The sequence below is a fragment of the Amblyomma mixtum genome, chromosome 10, assembly GCF_055824585.1.
Source record: "Amblyomma mixtum isolate Tamu chromosome 10, ASM5582458v1, whole genome shotgun sequence".
NCBI classification, from domain to species: domain Eukaryota; kingdom Metazoa; phylum Arthropoda; class Arachnida; order Ixodida; family Ixodidae; genus Amblyomma; species Amblyomma mixtum.
In genome coordinates this window covers 125,762-146,686 of record NC_143021.1, presented here as the reverse complement: position 1 = coordinate 146,686, position 20,925 = coordinate 125,762, and the positions used below count along the sequence as shown (strand labels likewise).

Below are 20,925 nucleotides of genomic sequence, written 5' to 3'. Positions count from 1 at the left end.
CTGTGCTGCTGTCTTCACCTATGAATAAAGCCCCTTCCAATATATTTATTTAATGGTGTTTTCAATTATTAGCCCATTTTCTTTCAATATATTTTCAATCCTACACTTATGACCTTATGTCAGCACTCTGCTTTTGACCCATAAATTTTCCAGTTGCTTTTTGCTAACTTCCACCATAGATTTATCCACATGACCATTGTTACATCTAAAACCTAGAGCCTGAGGGAGGGTGGCTGCCCTTTATCAACATCCAGATAGATACCATCACATTCGAGTACAGCTTTAGCACATGCAGCATCTTTTTGGGTTAATTGCTTGTTGCAGCTGCACATTCTAAGACACCCTGATCTAGCTTCAAAGAGTAGGGCACTGCCTCTTGAGTTATCATGCTTGGGCCAAAGTATTGGCCTGCAGTATTACTAAATAAATAAATAAATAAATAAAATCATAGAAAAATTCTTTCCTGATCTGCCTTTTCCAGTATCCATAAGTTCTACACTATACTTCTTTTCCAGCGAATTGATGCATTTTTACTTTCTGCGTTTTTTACCTCTCGTTTAATGCTCTTTCTCCGTCCTCACCTCCTGCATACCTACTGGTTAGTTTCCTAGTTCTTTTCCGCCACTGTGAGACTGTACAGAGGCATCCACTTCCAACCTGAACGCCGCTCCGTGCGGCCAGCGCGGCCGGCGCTCCGCGGTGCGCCTGTCGCGGGCGCCTGGGGAAGTATTGCGCGAGCGCATTGACAGCTGTAGGCGGGGCCTTCGCCGCGTTGTCTGCTTCAGCGCGGCGGCTCCGACAAGGCGCGCTCGCTGTGCGGTGAAGCGAACTTTGCTCTTGCTATGCGCAATAAAACGACGGTCGGGCACGGTTGTGGAAAGCGCAACAACCGCGCTTGGTTCTGTTTAGCACGTGATATATCGGGAGCGTTTGCCCCTGTTCGTGTTTCCTTTCTTTCTCCCTTTCTTTCTTTCTTTCTTTCCTTCTTTCTTGCGATTAAGGCGCTCGTGTAAAACTTGGTCCACGTGTGAATGAGATGTCCAAGCTGTGCAGACAGTTCGACAACTCAGCTGCTCAGCTCCTTGGTGGCGATCAGCCAGGCTATTCCCCGGACTCACATGACTGTTTTCATTGCCTCAAAGTTGGGCGCCGCAATGTGATGATTGTTAGGGATACAGTTGGGGATAAGAGTTAGCAGAGAATACCTTTAACTTGCAATTCGCTGACGACAACGCCTTGCTCAGTAACTCAAGGGGCCTAGCTGCAAACCATGATTACTGACTTAGACCGGCACAGGAGAATGGTGGGTCTAAAAAATAATATGCGGAAAATAAAGTAATCTTGAACAGTTGCAGAAGAAAATAATGGTTTACGATAGGTATCGAGGCACTGGGTGTAGTAAGTGAATGCATCCACCAAAGGCAAGTAGTGTCCACTCATCCGGACCATGAAACTGAAGTAACTAGACGTATAAGAATGAGCTGGAGTGCATTTGACAGGCATTCTCAGATCATGAATGGTAGCTTACCAATATCCCTGAAGAGAAAAGTATGTAACAGCTGCATCTTATCGGCACTTACACATGAGGCAGAAAACTGGAGGATTACTAAAAGGGTTCAACTCAAACGTAGGACGACGCAGAGAGCTGTGGAAAGGAAAATGATAGGTGTAGCCTCAAGGGACAAGAAGAGAGCGATAAACGTAAGTTAGCGACATCTTAGTTGAAACTAAGATGCAGAAATGAGCATGGGCAGAGTATGTAATCGGAAGGCAAGGTAACCGTCGGTAATTGAGGGTAGCGGACTGACTTCAAAGAGTAGGCAAGCGCAGCAATGGGCGGCACGAAGTTGGGTGGGCGGATGTGAGTAAGAGGTTTACGGGTTTACATGGCTGCAGCTAGCACAGGACCAGGTTAATTGGAGAAATATGGGAGAGGCTGTTGCCCTCCAGTAGGCATTGTCAGGCTGGTGATGATAATGATGCTACACGCACCGCGTCCTTCATGCGCTAGAGATATAACTCGCCTAAGCACCGCCGTAAGTTGCTGCTTATTTGCAAACATTTTCTTTGCAATATGCATGCAAAGAGATCAAACAGCATTGCAATCGAATTTTTAGTTCAGTTCATTCCGGATAATCACTGCGCCCAAGTATCAGCGGGGAGAAACCTTTGAAACGTTGTAGCATGCCGCTGAGTACAGATTGCAACTCCGAAGGCGGTTAGGACATCACAGCGAATTAGACTGAGAATCGAATGCAGTCAGCTCGCCTTATGATTTCCAGCAGAGCAGAAGTCATTTACTTGAGCCATTAAAACAGGTTCCAAAATCTGAGGGTGCTTAGTATCACCCCTACTATCATGACGGCACTGCTTCCTTTGGAAACGGGCACCAAATGACGAATCATTCCCTTATCGCTGCGCGACAGAGGGTCTGCGTATAAGTTATGCTTCATACCTCTTCTGGCTCGAAGCGTAAGCATGATGCTGCTAGTCCCCGCTTTGCTGCCCATAGTAGGAAACCGTATATGCGTAGTCACCTGCAATTCGCAGTTGTATCAAACATTTTTTGTCGCAGCGCGATAACAGGGCTATATTTGTTCGGTAGTGCTTCATTCCCTTCTTCGCTCACGACTGAAGCACAATGCCGAGAGTACCAGAAGAAAAAAGGAGGCAGATCGTAGATTTGTCTTTCAGGGGATATTCCCAGCGAGCTATTGCTGCTATGACGAACAATCATCTTGCAACGGTCAACCGCATCATTCAAGCGTACAGAGACGAAGGACGACTTGAGGATGCCCCTCGACAGCCCCGTCGCCGGGTGACTACTCGTGACCAAGACTTGCAGATTGTAGCAGCCGTGGCAGATCAGCCGAGAAGTTCAGTCCAGCAAGTGCGGGCTGAGCTCGGACTCAGTGCATCGGCCACAACCGTCAAGCGACGCCTCTATGAGGCAGGACTCAGAAGCAGAACGGCCGCTAGAAAGCCACTTCTGCGAGCGGAAAACAAGGCTAAGCGGCTCCAGTTCGCTCAAGAGCATGCTGACTGGTCTGTGGATGACTGGAAACGTGTGGTATTCACCGACGAGAGCACATTCACGACATGATGGGATCAAACATCACGAGTATGGCGCCCCGTCAACATGCGGTACGTTTAGCCATGGTCGTAAGCTAGCGTGAGAGTAATCTGCATGAGAACTTTAGTCGCTACATTTTGCAGCATCAGTTAGCATTGATGTTACTTTGTTGTAGTTAGATGTTGTAGTCGAGATCGAGAAGGAAGATGCAACTTTGTGGTTAGCTGCTATGATCGGAGGGCGGTAGTTGGTGAAAGATCTCCGTCATACAGTTAAAAAATAAAACAAAGTTGTTTTAATGTGGTAGCATTATAGGTTACGTACTCGGGAAAAAGTGGCGTCCGGCCGTGTCACGAAAATTCGATTGGTGAAAAGGTCGCTTGATCTAGTGCCTTCGTCACAAGATTCCTGATAGGTCAACAGAGGTCGCATGACATTCTGATGTCCGCGCACTGAAATTTCATTTCGACGAGAGAGGACATGTGGCCTTGTGACTTCGTCATAACCTGGCCGCAGTGATAGGTGGCTCCTGGCCGTGTTAGTATTCTAAGGCAGTTACCAACCTCCCACCGATTGGAAGCAACTTGCCCACCGTGGCAGGTAGTAGGTGTCAACTGATAGAGAAAGGGATATTCCCTTGTGACATCATCATAACCTTCCAACCACCTGGCTAGTTGTAAATTTCTCACAGGGGTTTGAGCAATCTGCCTCCGGTGGCAGCTGACACGACCAATGTCTTGTTTCGCAGCAATCCTAGGACCCGACATTGTAACGAAAGGCCAGTACTTCTTTTTGGGAGACCTTAGCCGAAATAGGAGTAAAGGCGCGCGAGGGACCGCTGTTGCTATTGAGTTTATACTCCTAAAGATATGTTAAGCGGGATTCAAGTTTTCTTTCCTTGAACATTTTCCATGTTGCTCACATCTGTTAATTTAAATGAGTCTCATATAATGCAAACAGGTTTCAAAATCGGCGGATCACTGACATACATCATTAACATATTCGCTCTTGAAGCTTACAGCTAAAGGTAGTCCTGAATGACAATTTACTGAGTGTCTTGGTACAGGTGAAATCAGTACGCTTCGACCATAATGAGTTAGTGGCAGCAATAACGTTAAAATGTTACCTTGTTTAGTTATTGCAAGGTGCGAGCAATATCGAGAGTACCGATTATAGCTAGAAGTGAAATGGACGCTGCGAACAGCTCCACCAGTTTTCGTCCTTAATAAAAGGGAACGCATGCCTCCCCCCTCCACACACACACAGACGCGTACGCGTCTACTTTGAAGTGAATGAATGTGTATACGAGCTTCCAAGATGCGCACCTGAAAGTCTTCGTCAACGGCACGCTGCGTACCTGCGAAACTATTCGTTGATGGCGACACCTGTGGCTCGTTGTTAGGTCATCCCAAGGTTACAAAACTCAGTTTTCAGGGAGTGTGGCCTCTGTGTCATGGAAACGCGGTTCTCTCGGTAAAAATAAACATTCATTACAGTGCAAAAGCATTCATCCAGATACCTACCCTGAGCTAGAAAATTGGGTGGCTAGCGGCATAGTAGCGGCGTCGGTATCGAGGGGAGCGGGGAGAGCGTGCTCTCATCGCGTGGAATTCGAGATCAGCCCTGGAAACGGGCTCTTCGAAACACTGTTGCGGCTTTCTCACGTCTAAATCAGTTTACCCATGTTAAACCTCTGCCAAGTTTTGCCGTCAATGTTCCTTAAACAAACCACCAAACCTTTGACGCGGCATAAATTATGAGTGGTTACAATGAATTTTCTTTTTAAATTTCAGTGCTTATTCATAATGTGACCAGAACAAGCAGACGGCAATCACCTATGCTTCTTTCTTTTCCGCAGGTACGATGCTCGATTCATCCAGAGGGTAGCCGCCAGTGGACGTAGTTCTTTGACGGTATGTGTCACTAAAGATGGGCTTGGGCCTCTCGTGATAATCAGGGGTTCACTCACGGCCGCGAGATACTGCTCCACTCTCGACGACGTGGTGTTGCCATTCCTTGTTGGCTAAGCTTTTCCGGAACAGGATTTTATTTTCCAACAAGACCGCTCTCCTGTCCCCACGTCAAAGCTGACATCGTCGTTCCTGCAGGAGCGTGGAGTTGCCGTGTTGGAATGGCCACCGCAACCCCCGGACTTGAACATCATTGAGAACTTGTGGGGAAATATAAAAACATCGTTGTCCTCCCGCAACCTGCACGGCTTGTCCGCAGACAACCTTTGGACCACAGTTCAAGAGCGCTGGGAAGAACTCAGGGCGAACGCTGAGCTGTGCGAAGCACTGTACGCCTCTCTACTGAACAGGATGAGGGAGGTAATTCAGGCCAATGGTGACGCCACCCGCTTCTAGACAATGGCTAACGGCGCCAAAGACATCGCGTTTCCGCTGCCCAAGCAATGGTATTTGTTATGTTCGAGAACGAATATGTTATATTCTTTTGCAACTTAACAGCTTGAAATCCCATTTCTAAACGTCCTTTCGTTTTTTTTTTTCAATTTTTAAACTTTTCGTTTTTCGTGCACATGTAGAATAAAACATGCCAATATTGTTCTGTGTCAAATTTTTCCAATTGTTCCCGCAGTAGAACGTTGCTAGAAGGTTCATACTCACTTTGCACCAATCTCTATTACGCCATACAATCATCACATTGCGGCGCCCAACTTTGAGGTAATGAAAACAGTCATGTGAGTCCGGAGAATAGCCTGGCTGATCGCCACCAAGGAGCTGAGCAGCTGAGTTGTCGAACTGTCCGCACAGCTTGGACATCTCATTCACACATGGACCAAGTTTTACACGGGCGCCTTAATCGCAAGACAGAAGGAAAGAAGGAAAGAAAGAAAGGAAGAAAGAAAGAAAGAAAGAAAGAAAGAAAGAAAGAAAGAAAGAAAGGGAGGAAGAAAGAAAGGAAGGAAGAAAGGGAGAAAGAAAGGAAACACGAACAGGGGCAAACGCTCCCGATATATCACGTGCTAAACAGAACCAAGCGCGGTTGTTGCGCTTTCCACAACCGTGCCCGACCGTCGTTTTATTGCGCATAGCAAGAGCAAAGTTCGCTTCACCGCACAGCGAGCGCGCCTTGTCGGAGCCGCCGCGCTGAAGCAGACGACGCGGCGAAGGCCCCGCCTACAGCTGTCAATGCGCTCGCGCAATACTTCCCCAGGCGCCCGCGAGAGGCGCACCGCGGAGCGCCGGCCGCGCTGGCCGCACGGAGCGGCGTTCAGGTTGGAAGTGGACGCCTCTGTACATGCTTTCCTGTGTATATATGCCCTTCGTCACCCATATCCCGAGGCATTTGTATTTGGCCACTCTGTGCATTTCGTGGCCTTATACTTGTAGGCTCAACTGTATCGTTGAAAATCACACCTGACTTTATTTTGCTAAAACAGAAACAAAGAGTGTATCCTTTGTCTGCACAACAATTAACCAGTTTGCAAATCTTCCTGGCGATCTGCTAGCAGTACAAATCGAGCTCATGCCGTGTGCCACTGCTCAACGACCTTTCCGCCCAATCTGTAAGACAAATTACAACCTATACTACTTCTTTGCAGCCTTCTTTCCGTATCTGTTGTACAAAGCACCTTTGCGTACGACGACAGTCCAATCTAGTGAAAAAGCAGACGGGACACACCAGAGCGTGTGTGATTTTCACAAGAGTGCTTTGTGTGTGCACAAGCCCCAAAGGTTGCTTGTGCTCTCTGAGGCAACCTGGTGAGGGCAACCTGGTGCATTTCTCTGGCATGCCTGGTTGCTCCGATGGTGTAGGGATCCTCATTTGGCTGGCCACATGAATGGCTGGTCGGGCATAGTTCAAAAAAACAATCAAGAGACACCACCTCTAAGCTACAGTAAGCAAAAAATAAAAAAGGCACCACATTAGGTGCAGCAATGGGCACAGCTTACTACCTTCAGGTCCCTGTGAGCAATGTCCATGCGATGAAGGTGGGCCACAGCTTTGCAGATGTCCCGGATGATTTCCGCTGCCTCTGCAAAAGGTTCAACTGTCAGTGCCTTGGAGTTTGTTTGGACAAGCTTCAAAGTATTCATCATCAGCATAACTACACCCACTGGAGTCAGTGCTTCCTTAAGCTATTGCTTACACCTCATTTCGGTCGCGTTTTTTCGTCTCTGCATGACAACACTGTTTGCTGCTTGGCCTACAACCATCAAATAATTTCTTCTCGACACTCTTAGGAGTGTACAACGTTAAGCTGGGCGAGTTGGTATTGGTTCATGGTTGAACAACAGCGCACAAAAAACTAAGAGTAAAGGCAACGACAGGACAAGCGCTGAACTCACAACTAAGGCTTTATTGTGAAAACCTGGGTATATAAGGAAGGCATAAAACATGAAAACAAAATTAAACAAACAAAACTAAGACAATGATAAAACTAGCGAGCGCCCGAAGCCAAAAATCTGCCAAGAAACGTGATCTCGTAATCACTTAAAGCAACCGAAGGTTTGCTAACGCAGCCCCGTTGCTCCTTTGCGATGAAGTATGCTTCTGCTACTTCCCGCGTGGTTTGGACTCTGTGAGAATACAACACCTTTGCTTGACTTAACAAAGCAGTGCACTTTTTCTTCTTGTTTTGCATCACTGCGCACCCCTTACAATGGGTAACAAGATAAGATTAGTCATTGCCTTTATCTAAATTGTGGTTGTGTTCTTGCAAACGCTTGTTATGTAGCGGGCTCCGCAGGAAAGGGGAAAGCAGTAGACGACACACATGAGGCAGATGACGAACAGATCCGTGTGTGCAACACCTCAACCTTTTTTCTTTTTAGACACTTTCTTCCTTTCTATCACAGCACACACTTGTTTAAGCTTGACAGGAGCAGACAGCAATACATACGTTGAACCTTTTTCCAACATTTCTCAGTCCGTGGGAGACCTGGTGCAAATATGGCACAACTAAGGTGCTTTTCTTTTCTTTTTCCGGACTGTTGAGTGGTGCATTCAGGGCCAACTGTCGCTTGAAGCACTTAAGTAATCTTGAGCAAGCCTCGTTCACCATTGCATCTTGGTAGCCGGCATTCTTTATCCTCACGAGTTGTGCTCAGAAACTGTCAGCAACACCGTGGTGGCAGGATTTTATCAATCCTGCCACCACAAGAACTCAGGCAAGAACTTACAATGCAATTCTTCACCAGTTTTGAGTGCCCCGATTGAGAACTCAGCAACGGCTGTACAGCTGGCTGTATTTCCAGCAGACATGCTCACGGGCGAACCGCAGTTGCAAATCTAAATACTGTAGTTCATCACTTACGGGCAACTCAAAAGTGAACAGCAATCCAGACCCACACTCTTTAAACACTTTGACGATGTGAACCACACTCGCATCGAACCGATCGCGTTCAGTGAAAACCAGATAATCGTCCACATACCTAACGGTGGTGTGATGCAATCCTGTCAGGTTCTTTTCAAGGTCCCTGTCCACATACATCAGGAAAATTTCACTCAACACGGGAGCAACGCTGGACCCAATGTATACTCCAGCTTACTGCGAGTAGAGCTTGCCCTCCCAGCCTACGAAGGTGGAACGTAGGCAAAACTGCAAAAGCTCAAGGAAACTTTCAACGCTCAGTCCTGTGTTGTTGGAAAAAACCATTTCGTCATTCTCTTCTGTGATCTTCACCCACTTAAGCAAGGTGTCGTGCGGAAGGCTGTAGTAAAGGTCAGTAACGTCAATGCTGAAGGCAACACAGTTGCGGGGGTTGTGGTCTTTTAGGAAGGTTACTAAAGCATCTGAGTTGGCGATCTTTAGAGGGTCACAAAGGTGCAGAGAGGAAAGGTGTTTTTGCTGGGAAATTGACACCTGGTGCTGCCAAGTGACACCTGGTGCTGCTCTGACACTATAGCCCTAAACGGGACGTCCGCCTTATGTGTCTTTGCGGTGAAAAATACTTCCAAATGCAGCTTCTTGCATTTGTTGACCTGTGTGCATAACCGCTCAAGGCCAAGTTCCTTGAGAAGATCCCCAGCTTCCTTCTTTACCCTCGCTTCTTTCAATGGAGCTGCATCAAAGTTTTTCGTAACAGCTGCCAATGCTTTTTCCTGGAACTGAGCTTCGGAAAGAATGGTGAAGTAACCTTTGTCTGAAAGGATGACCCTCAGGTTCTTGGATTGCATGCAATTTGCTATGGCGTTGATCGGACTTGGCTTAGTAGTATTTCCCTTTGTGCGCTCTAAAACTTCCAAGACATTCAGTGATGCAGCGAGCCCTTTCACTTTCTTCTGCGTTCCTTGCGATGGACCTGGACACAGCTAGCTTTCCCGGCCCGTCTAGCTTAGGCTCAAAGGCGTGCTTAGGACCCAGCTTAAACACGTTGTTAATGTCAGGTGGGATCTGTTGCTCAGCAAAATTCAAAACCTTGCCTTCTTGAAAGCCACCTCTGTTCTTCTTGCTCGGTAGTTGCGGTCATACGTCATTCCAAAGAAACTCAGGTCGGTCAAAGGTGGCACACCATTGGCGGTACGAGCGACCCTTGGGTTGCCGACTGTCGGTGACCCCACAGGAGACCCGCAGGCATTCCTTAAAATGACGGGCTTGCCGCCACGACTCCGAGGCGAGGATATGTCACACCCTTCTGCTATGTCCTGAAGAAGGCTGCCCCTTGTCAGTGCGCATCACAATGACAAGGGGCAGAATGCGAGCGCGCAGAGCGCCAGCGTCATAATGATGTAGGGGCGCGTTTCTCAGGGCCAGCCTGTCAGCCTGGATGCCGGCCGCCGGCGTCAGAAAAACACGCTAGTATTATTTGTTCACGTTCATAGCAAGCCCTGCGATAGATTAATGCCATAAATGAATCATATTTGAGGATCATTCCCCAATGCCGAGTTGCTGGCAGTACTGAATAATGCGATACAAGCATATTTCATCCCACGGCCACTTTCTTTGCTTCCTGGTCGCGGCTCTCCTGGCATCTGCTAGCTTTGCTGCTGAAGGCGTCACGCAAATCGAGAACATCTTTATTTTATTATGGGGCAGGTTCACAGTTAAAGGGGTGACACACAGTTAAAGTGCACGCCCGCAGGCGGCGTCGTTGCCAAAAGCTCGGCATGCTGTCATTGGTCGAATATAGCAAGCAGATTTTTTGACAGCATGGCTGTTTCGTCTTTTCTGGTGTGAATATGAAATATATCGCGCCTGCAGGCTGGCCAGCCAGCCTGGATCCCGTCCGATGGCATCATAAAAATAAGCTAAAAATTGTTCTTCACGTAAATAATAAACTCTGGGAGCAAGAAGTGTGGAAAATAGATCATTTTTGAGGATTGTTGAACAATGCTGAGTAGCTGGTAGAAGTAGCAACTGTAATGCGAGCAAATTTCTTGCCACAACCGCCGCTCAGCTGCCACTGCCTGGCCATCGCGGTCCGGCTCGCATGCCTGGCGTCCGTGAGCTCCGCTATCGAGCGCATCGCATAAATGGACCATATTTTATTCCAAAAGCAATACTACTCCCAAGAACGGCCTTTCGCGTAGCGGCGGCCACTTGCCACGTTTCACCTTTAGAATGACTCCTAACGTCATACCATGCCTAGTGACGTTATGGCGTGACGTCATACCAGGAGCGAGAGACGGGCTACCAACTCGGCTCGTCGGGTAACGGTGGCCGCTCGCCACGGCGCGCCGCGCTCCTCCCGCTACAGGCGCTAGTGACGTCATGGCGTGACGTCATACCAGGAGCGAGAGACGGGCTACCAACTCGGCTCGTCGGGTAACGGTGGCCGCTTGCCACAGCGCGCCGCGCTCCTCCCGCTATAGGCACTAGTGACGTCATGGCGTGACGTCATACCAGGAGCGAGAGACGGGATACCAACTCGGCTCGTCGGGTAACGGTGGCCGCTTGCCACGGCGCGCCGCGCTCCTCCCGCTATAGGCACTAGTGACGTCATGGCGTGACGTCATACCAGGAGCGAGAGACGGGCTACCAACTCGGCTCGTCGGGTAACGGTGGCCGCTTGCCACAGCGCGCCGCGCTCCTCCCGCTATAGGCACTAGTGACGTCATGGCGTGACGTCATACCAGGAGCGAGAGACGGGATACCAACTCGGCTCGTCGGGTAACGGTGGCCGCTTGCCACAGCGCGCCGCGCTCCTCCCGCTATAGGCACTAGTGACGTCATGGCGTGACGTCATACCAGGAGCGAGAGACGGGCTACCAACTCGGCTCGTCGGGTAACGGTGGCCGCTTGCCACAGCGCGCCGCGCTCCTCCCGCTATAGGCACTAGTGACGTCATGGCGTGACGTCATACCAGGAGCGAGAGACGGGATACCAACTCGGCTCGTCGGGTAACGGTGGCCGCTTGCCACAGCGCGCCGCGCTCCTCCCGCTATAGGCACTAGTGACGTCATGGCGTGACGTCATACCAGGAGCGAGAGACGGGCTACCAACTCGGCTCGTCGGGTAACGGTGGCCGCTTGCCACAGCGCGCCGCGCTCCTCCCGCTATAGGCACTAGTGACGTCATGGCGTGACGTCATACCAGGAGCGAGAGACGGGATACCAACTCGGCTCGTCGGGTAACGGTGGCCGCTTGCCACAGCGCGCCGCGCTCCTCCCGCTATAGGCACTAGTGACGTCATGGCGTGACGTCATACCAGGAGCGAGAGACGGGCTACCAACTCGGCTCGTCGGGTAACGGTGGCCGCTTGCCACGGCGCGCCGCGCTCCTCCCGCTACAGGCGCTAGTGACGTCATGGCGTGACGTCATACCAGGAGCGAGAGACGGGATACCAACTCGGCTCGTCGGGTAACGGCGGCCGCTTGCCACGGCGCGCCGCGCTCCTCTCGCTATAGGCGCTAGTGACGTCATACCAGGAGCGAGAGACGGGATACCAACTCGGCTCGTAGGGTAACGGCGGCCGCTTGCCACGGCGCGCCGCGCTCCTCCCGCTATAGGCGCTAGTGACGCCATGGCGTGACGTCATACCAGGAGCGAGAGACGGAATACCAACTCGGCTCGTCGGGTAACGGTGGCCGCTCGCCACGGCGCGCCGCGCTCCTCCCGCTACAGGCGCTAGTGACGTCATGGCGTGACGTCATACCAGGAGCGAGAGACGGGCTACCAACTCGGCTCGTCGGGTAACGGTGGCCGCTTGCCACGGCGCGCCGCGCTCCTCCCGCTATAGGCGCTAGTGACGCCATGGCGTGACGTCATACCAGGAGCGAGAGACGGGATACCAACTCGGCTCGTCGGGTAACGGTGGCCGCTCGCCACGGCGCGCCGCGCTCCTCTCGCTATAGGCGCTAGTGACGCCATGGCGTGACGTCATACCAGGAGCGAGAGACGGGATACCAACTCGGCTCGTAGGGTAACGGCGGCCGCTTGCCACGGCGCGCCGCGCTCCTCCCGCTATAGGCGCTAGTGACGCCATGGCGTGACGTCATACCAGGAGCGAGAGACGGAATACCAACTCGGCTCGTCGGGTAACGGTGGCCGCTCGCCACGGCGCGCCGCGCTCCTCCCGCTACAGGCGCTAGTGACGTCATGGCGTGACGTCATACCAGGAGCGAGAGACGGGCTACCAACTCGGCTCGTAGGGTAACGGCGGCCGCTTGCCACGGCGCGCCGCGCTCCTCTCGCTATAGGCGCTAGTGACGCCATGGCGTGACGTCATACCAGGAGCGAGAGACGGGCTACCAACTCGGCTCGTCGGGTAACGGTGGCCGCTTGCCACGGCGCGCCGCGCTCCTCCCGCTATAGGCGCTAGTGACGCCATGGCGTGACGTCATACCAGGAGCGAGAGACGGAATACCAACTCGGCTCGTCGGGTAACGGTGGCCGCTCGCCACGGCGCGCCGCGCTCCTCCCGCTACAGGCGCTAGTGACGTCATGGCGTGACGTCATACCAGGAGCGAGAGACGGGATACCAACTCGGCTCGTCGGGTAACGGTGGCCGCTTGCCACGGCGCGCCGCGCTCCTCCCGCTATAGGCGCTAGTGACGCCATGGCGTGACGTCATACCAGGAGCGAGAGACGGGATACCAACTCGGCTCGTCGGGTAACGGTGGCCGCTCGCCACGGCGCGCCGCGCTCCTCGCTATAGGCGCTAGTGACGCCATGGCGTGACGTCATACCAGGAGCGAGAGACGGGATACCAACTCGGCTCGTAGGGTAACGGCGGCCGCTTGCCACGGCGCGCCGCGCTCCTCCCGCTATAGGCGCTAGTGACGCCATGGCGTGACGTCATACCAGGAGCGAGAGACGGAATACCAACTCGGCTCGTCGGGTAACGGTGGCCGCTCGCCACGGCGCGCCGCGCTCCTCCCGCTATAGGCGCTAGTGACGCCATGGCGTGACGTCATACCAGGAGCGAGAGACGGGATACCAACTCGGCTCGTCGGGTAACGGTGGCCGCTTGCCACGGCGCGCCGCGCTCCTCTCGCTATAGGCGCTAGTGACGCCATGGCGTGACGTCATACCAGGAGCGAGAGACGGGCTACCAACTCGGCTCGTCGGGTAACGGTGGCCGCTTGCCACGGCGCGCCGCGCTCCTCCCGCTATAGGCGCTAGTGACGCCATGGCGTGACGTCATACCAGGAGCGAGAGACGGAATACCAACTCGGCTCGTCGGGTAACGGTGGCCGCTCGCCACGGCGCGCCGCGCTCCTCCCGCTACAGGCGCTAGTGACGTCATGGCGTGACGTCATACCAGGAGCGAGAGACGGGCTACCAACTCGGCTCGTAGGGTAACGGCGGCCGCTTGCCACGGCGCGCCGCGCTCCTCCCGCTATAGGCGCTAGTGACGCCATGGCGTGACGTCATACCAGGAGCGAGAGACGGGATACCAACTCGGCTCGTCGGGTAACGGTGGCCGCTCGCCACGGCGCGCCGCGCTCCTCCCGCTACAGGCGCTAGTGACGTCATGGCGTGACGTCATACCAGGAGCGAGAGACGGGCTACCAACTCGGCTCGTCGGGTAACGGTGGCCGCTTGCCACAGCGCGCCGCGCTCCTCCCGCTATAGGCACTAGTGACGTCATGGCGTGACGTCATACCAGGAGCGAGAGACGGGATACCAACTCGGCTCGTCGGGTAACGGTGGCCGCTTGCCACGGCGCGCCGCGCTCCTCCCGCTACAGGCGCTAGTGACGTCATGGCGTGACGTCATACCAGGAGCGAGAGACGGGCTACCAACTCGGCTCGTCGGGTAACGGTGGCCGCTTGCCACGGCGCGCCGCGCTCCTCCCGCTACAGGCGCTAGTGACGTCATGGCGTGACGTCATACCAGGAGCGAGAGACGGGATACCAACTCGGCTCGTCGGGTAACGGCGGCCGCTTGCCACGGCGCGCCGCGCTCCTCTCGCTATAGGCGCTAGTGACGTCATGGCGTGACGTCATACCAGGAGCGAGAGACGGGATACCAACTCGGCTCGTAGGGTAACGGCGGCCGCTTGCCACGGCGCGCCGCGCTCCTCCCGCTATAGGCGCTAGTGACGCCATGGCGTGACGTCATACCAGGAGCGAGAGACGGAATACCAACTCGGCTCGTCGGGTAACGGCGGCCGCTTGCCACGGTGCGCCGCGCTCCTCCCGCTATAGGCGCTAGCATAGTCCTTCAATGCTTTTATGGTCATGAAACTTCTCCGTAACTCTATGGGAGAGCTTCATATGTTGACCGCGCCTTCCACGAGGCGGCGCTAAGAGTACTGTGGGGGCAACGACGCGAGGAAGCGAGCGTCTCTACGGCCGCGAGTCTACGGGCGGAATGGGACGCCGGCGGTGCGGCTGTAACTATTTTCCCTTTTCACTTTGCCTTCGTTTGCAAAATAAGTACAGTGCACGTGACGTGGAAGCCTGCGATGTCGAATACTTGCTGCGTGACGGGTTGTCGCTCCGGCTACGGAGGTACGCAGGAAAAGGCCTCGCTGTTCTGTCTGCCGAGCGACGCCGAGCAGCGTGAAATATGGAAGCGGGCGATACCCCGGCAGGAAGGCGGAGGCTTTAGCTTAGACTCCAAGTATATCCGTGTCTGCGAGAGCCATTTTGCACCGCGGATTTAATTCGGCCTCACGAGTTCGTGATCAACGCAGAAGCAGTGTCGCCGCAACGCGAGAAGCTGACATTCAGGCCCGGCGCTGTCCCACGGATCTCTGAAGGCCAACCAGCGTACTTGAGCACGAATCTGTGACGACGTTGCATTTCAGACAGCTCTACTCTGCAATGTGCTTGCGGCTTTTGGTGCGAAAGCACTATTTCACGGGGTTAAAACCAACCAAGAATCTTGTGGCCTCCCTGAATTTAAGGGTGCAAAAATAAAATATTGCAGTGACTGGAAATTTCGAACCCCCGGCGGCGCGAACGGATCAGCTTCGCTGGCCACTACACGAGAGCACTATGCTATCGCAGCAGCCGATCACGCCTCGTGTTGCTGTTGTTGTTGTTGCCTCAAAAACGATGGCGCATACCCACGGTGGGTGATTGACCAGGATTTCGAGCAGACCCAAACAGGAAAAAACTTAACTGCAACACACTCTCGCGCGCTGCGCGCATTGTACACCGTCATCTTCATCAATGTCCACCTTCGTAACGAACACATCAGACCAGCTTAACCTCGATCAGAGCTTAACTTCAGTCTAATATCGTCGCCAGACGTGCCAACGACCCAGCAAAGCAAAACTATGAGCCTAACAGGCTAAACCCATGCGTTCGCACGTCCGCTCGGTTTAACCGCGTTAAACCGCTAGCGCTTTTTTTTTTGTACATGTTTCTCTGTGTCTCTGTCAATGCTCATTTTTGGTTTATTGTTGGCCGCTCACAGCTTGTCTCTTATTTTGGTAGCGCGAAGCCACCACATAAGCAATGAACAACAAAAATTCACGATTTCCTTCCACTCGTCAGCGCCTGCGTAGTCACAACATGACAAAGTGTAAATAAATGGCTTATGTAGCAAGAGTCTACAGCAGCTGGCTTTGCCACCTCCGAAAGTGTAATAAAAAAAAACAATTCAGATAACACCATATGTGATCGCTTTTGTAGCGCGCACTCAAGTTCTTAAAATGCCGCCATAACGTCTTGTTTTCAGCATTATTGAGATTGCAGTATTTCTCACAAGGTAAATGCAAGCCTTAAGCAGTCTTGTGCACTTAGATGAAAACGAGGACTCGGCCGAGAATGGCGCAACCTAGACACAAATAGATATGTTACTGATCGCTACGCTAGATTTTCCAGAATGACGTTATAGGGAAGTTGCGGTAAAAATGAATGCGAAGGCTGGACCAATGTACAAAAATCGCTTTTTTGTAAAAAGCAACGAGAGAAAGTAAGCGCGTTAGTCGTTTGCCAGAAAACAGCTGCTAACAAGGTTTACAGCGGCCGTCGTCGATCGCACAGGGTTTTTAGTGTCTAGATGTTACAGCCAAGCTTTCAGATCATAACCAGTAAAGTAGTGTCCATCCTAACCCCAAATACCGATGTCCAGAAAGCACAAATACCCAGTGAATATGAGCCTGTTGGCCGGAAAACAGCCGCTGCGAGCAGGGCTCGCGCGGCGGCTCCTGCCCCCTCGCCGACAGCCGCGCCACTAGCGGCGCGCGCTGTCCCTATATGAAACTTTGGCCGGAGTTTCGTGACCAGAAAAAACATTGAAGGACTATGGCGCTAGTGACGTCATGGCGTGACGTCATACCAGGAGCGAGAGACGGAATACCAACTCGGCTCGTAGGGTAACGGCGGCTGCTTGCCAAGGCGCGCCGCGCTCCTCCCGCTATAGGCGCTAGTGACGTCATGGCGTGACGTCATACCAGGAGCGAGAAACGGAATACCAACTCGGCTCGTAGGGTAACGGCGGCTGCTTGCCAAGGCGCGCCGCGCTCCTCCCGCTATAGGCGCTAGTGACGCCATGGCGTGACGTCATACCAGGAGCGAGAGACGGAATACCAACTCGGCTCGTAGGGTAACGGCGGCCGCTTGCCAAGGCGCGCCGCGCTCCTCCCGCTATAGGCGCTAGTGACGCCATGGCGTGACGTCATACCAGGAGCGAGAAACGGAATACCAACTCGGCTCGTAGGGTAACGGCGGCTGCTTGCCAAGGCGCGCCGCGCTCCTCCCGCTATAGGCGCTAGTGACGCCATGGCGTGACGTCATACCAGGAGCGAGAAACGGAATACCAACTCGGCTCGTAGGGTAACGGCGGCCGCTTGCCAAGGCGCGCCGCGCTCCTCCCGCTATAGGCGCTAGTGACGTCATGGCGTGACGTCATACCAGGAGCGAGAGACGGAATACCAACTCGGCTCGTAGGGTAACGGCGGCCGCTTGCCAAGGCGCGCCGCGCTCCTCCCGCTATAGGCGCTAGTGACGTCATGGCGTGACGTCATACCAGGAGCGAGAGACGGAATACCAACTCGGCTCGTAGGGTAACGGCGGCTGCTTGCCAAGGCGCGCCGCGCTCCTCCCGCTATAGGCGCTAGTGACGTCATGGCGTGACGTCATACCAGGAGCGAGAGACGGAATACCAACTCGGCTCGTAGGGTAACGGCGGCCGCTTGCCAAGGCGCGCCGCGCTCCTCCCGCTATAGGCGCTAGTGACGCCATGGCGTGACGTCATACCAGGAGCGAGAGACGGAATACCAACTCGGCTCGTAGGGTAACGGCGGCTGCTTGCCAAGGCGCGCCGCGCTCCTCCCGCTATAGGCGCTAGTGACGTCATGGCGTGACGTCATACCAGGAGCGAGAGACGGAATACCAACTCGGCTCGTAGGGTAACGGCGGCCGCTTGCCAAGGCGCGCCGCGCTCCTCCCGCTATAGGCGCTAGTGACGCCATGGCGTGACGTCATACCAGGAGCGAGAGACGGAATACCAACTCGGCTCGTAGGGTAACGGCGGCTGCTTGCCAAGGCGCGCCGCGCTCCTCCCGCTATAGGCGCTAGTGACGCCATGGCGTGACGTCATACCAGGAGCGAGAGACGGAATACCAACTCGGCTCGTAGGGTAACGGCGGCCGCTTGCCAAGGCGCGCCGCGCTCCTCCCGCTATAGGCGCTAGTGACGCCATGGCGTGACGTCATACCAGGAGCGAGAGACGGAATACCAACTCGGCTCGTAGGGTAACGGCGGCTGCTTGCCAAGGCGCGCCGCGCTCCTCCCGCTATAGGCGCTAGTGACGTCATGGCGTGACGTCATACCAGGAGCGAGAGACGGAATACCAACTCGGCTCGTAGGGTAACGGCGGCTGCTTGCCAAGGCGTGCCGCGCTCCTCCCGCTATAGGCGCTAGTGACGTCATGGCGTGACGTCATACCAGGAGCGAGAAACGGAATACCAACTCGGCTCGTCGGGTAACGGCGGCCGCTTGCCAAGGCGCGCCGCGCTCCTCCCGCTATAGGCGCTAGTGACGCCATGGCGTGACGTCATACCAGGAGCGAGAGACGGAATACCAACTCGGCTCGTAGGGTAACGGCGGCTGCTTGCCAAGGCGCGCCGCGCTCCTCCCGCTATAGGCGCTAGTGACGCCATGGCGTGACGTCATACCAGGAGCGAGAGACGGAATACCAACTCGGCTCGTAGGGTAACGGCGGCTGCTTGCCAAGGCGCGCCGCGCTCCTCCCGCTATAGGCGCTAGTGACGTCATGGCGTGACGTCATACCAGGAGCGAGAGACGGAATACCAACTCGGCTCGTAGGGTAACGGCGGCTGCTTGCCAAGGCGCGCCGCGCTCCTCCCGCTATAGGCGCTAGTGACGCCATGGCGTGACGTCATACCAGGAGCGAGAGACGGAATACCAACTCGGCTCGTAGGGTAACGGCGGCCGCTTGCCAAGGCGCGCCGCGCTCCTCCCGCTATAGGCGCTAGTGACGTCATGGCGTGACGTCATACCAGGAGCGAGAGACGGAATACCAACTCGGCTCGTAGGGTAACGGCGGCTGCTTGCCAAGGCGCGCCGCGCTCCTCCCGCTATAGGCGCTAGTGACGTCATGGCGTGACGTCATACCAGGAGCGAGAGACGGAATACCAACTCGGCTCGTAGGGTAACGGCGGCCGCTTGCCAAGGCGCGCCGCGCTCCTCCCGCTATAGGCGCTAGTGACGCCATGGCGTGACGTCATACCAGGAGCGAGAGACGGAATACCAACTCGGCTCGTAGGGTAACGGCGGCTGCTTGCCAAGGCGCGCCGCGCTCCTCCCGCTATAGGCGCTAGTGACGTCATGGCGTGACGTCATACCAGGAGCGAGAGACGGAATACCAACTCGGCTCGTAGGGTAACGGCGGCCGCTTGCCAAGGCGCGCCGCGCTCCTCCCGCTATAGGCGCTAGTGACGCCATGGCGTGACGTCATACCAGGAGCGAGAGACGGAATACCAACTCGGCTCGTAGGGTAACGGCGGCTGCTTGCCAAGGCGCGCCGCGCTCCTCCCGCTATAGGCGCTAGTGACGCCATGGCGTGACGTCATACCAGGAGCGAGAGACGGAATACCAACTCGGCTCGTAGGGTAACGGCGGCCGCTTGCCAAGGCGCGCCGCGCTCCTCCCGCTATAGGCGCTAGTGACGCCATGGCGTGACGTCATACCAGGAGCGAGAGACGGAATACCAACTCGGCTCGTAGGGTAACGGCGGCTGCTTGCCAAGGCGCGCCGCGCTCCTCCCGCTATAGGCGCTAGTGACGTCATGGCGTGACGTCATACCAGGAGCGAGAGACGGAATACCAACTCGGCTCGTAGGGTAACGGCGGCTGCTTGCCAAGGCGTGCCGCGCTCCTCCCGCTATAGGCGCTAGTGACGTCATGGCGTGACGTCATACCAGGAGCGAGAAACGGAATACCAACTCGGCTCGTCGGGTAACGGCGGCCGCTTGCCAAGGCGCGCCGCGCTCCTCCCGCTATAGGCGCTAGTGACGCCATGGCGTGACGTCATACCAGGAGCGAGAGACGGAATACCAACTCGGCTCGTAGGGTAACGGCGGCTGCTTGCCAAGGCGCGCCGCGCTCCTCCCGCTATAGGCGCTAGTGACGCCATGGCGTGACGTCATACCAGGAGCGAGAGACGGAATACCAACTCGGCTCGTAGGGTAACGGCGGCTGCTTGCCAAGGCGCGCCGCGCTCCTCCCGCTATAGGCGCTAGTGACGTCATGGCGTGACGTCATACCAGGAGCGAGAGACGGAATACCAACTCGGCTCGTAGGGTAACGGCGGCTGCTTGCCAAGGCGCGCCGCGCTCCTCCCGCTATAGGCGCTAGTGACGCCATGGCGTGACGTCATACCAGGAGCGAGAGACGGAATACCAACTCGGCTCGTAGGGTAACGGCGGCCGCTTGCCACGGCGCGCCGCGCTCCTCCCGCTATAGGTGCTAGTGACGCCATGGCGTGACGTCATACCAGGAGCGAGAGACGGAATACCAACTCGGCTCGTAGGGTAACGGCGGCCGCTTGCCACGGCGCGCCACGCTCCTCCCGCTATAGGCGCTAGTGACGTCATGGCGTGACGTCATACCAGGAGCGAGAGACGGGATACCAACTCAGCTCGTCGGGTAACGGCGGCCGCTTGCCACGGCGCGCTGCGCTCCTCCCGCTATAGGCGCTAGTGACGTCATGGCGTGACGTCATACCAGGAGCGAGAGACGGAATACCAACTCGGCTCGTCGGGTAACGGCGGCCGCTTGCCACGGCGCGCCGCGCTCCTCCCGCTATAGGCGCTAGTGACGTCATGGCGTGACGTCATACCAGGAGCGAGAGACGGAATACCAACTCGGCTCGTCGGGTAACGGCGGCCGCTTGCCACGGCGCGCTGCGCTCCTCCCGCTATAGGCGCTAGTGACGTCATGGCGTGACGTCATACCAGGAGCGAGAGACGGAATACCAACTCGGCTCGTCGGGTAACGGCGGCCGCTTGCCACGGCGCGCCG

At 54.9% G+C, this 20,925-nt stretch overlaps 1 protein-coding gene across 1 annotated transcript in view; it reads right to left on the bottom strand.

Annotated features, from left to right (window-relative positions):
- MAPk-Ak2 (MAP kinase-activated protein kinase 2) overlaps positions 1-20,925 on the bottom strand; it is a 183,478-nt gene that overhangs the window by 116,908 nt on the left and 45,645 nt on the right. Inside the window, exon 4 of the mRNA XM_089562625.1 lies at positions 6,994-7,073. Coding sequence (XP_089418751.1) covers positions 6,994-7,073 — 80 coding nt within the window. The remainder of the gene's footprint in view (positions 1-6,993; positions 7,074-20,925) is intronic.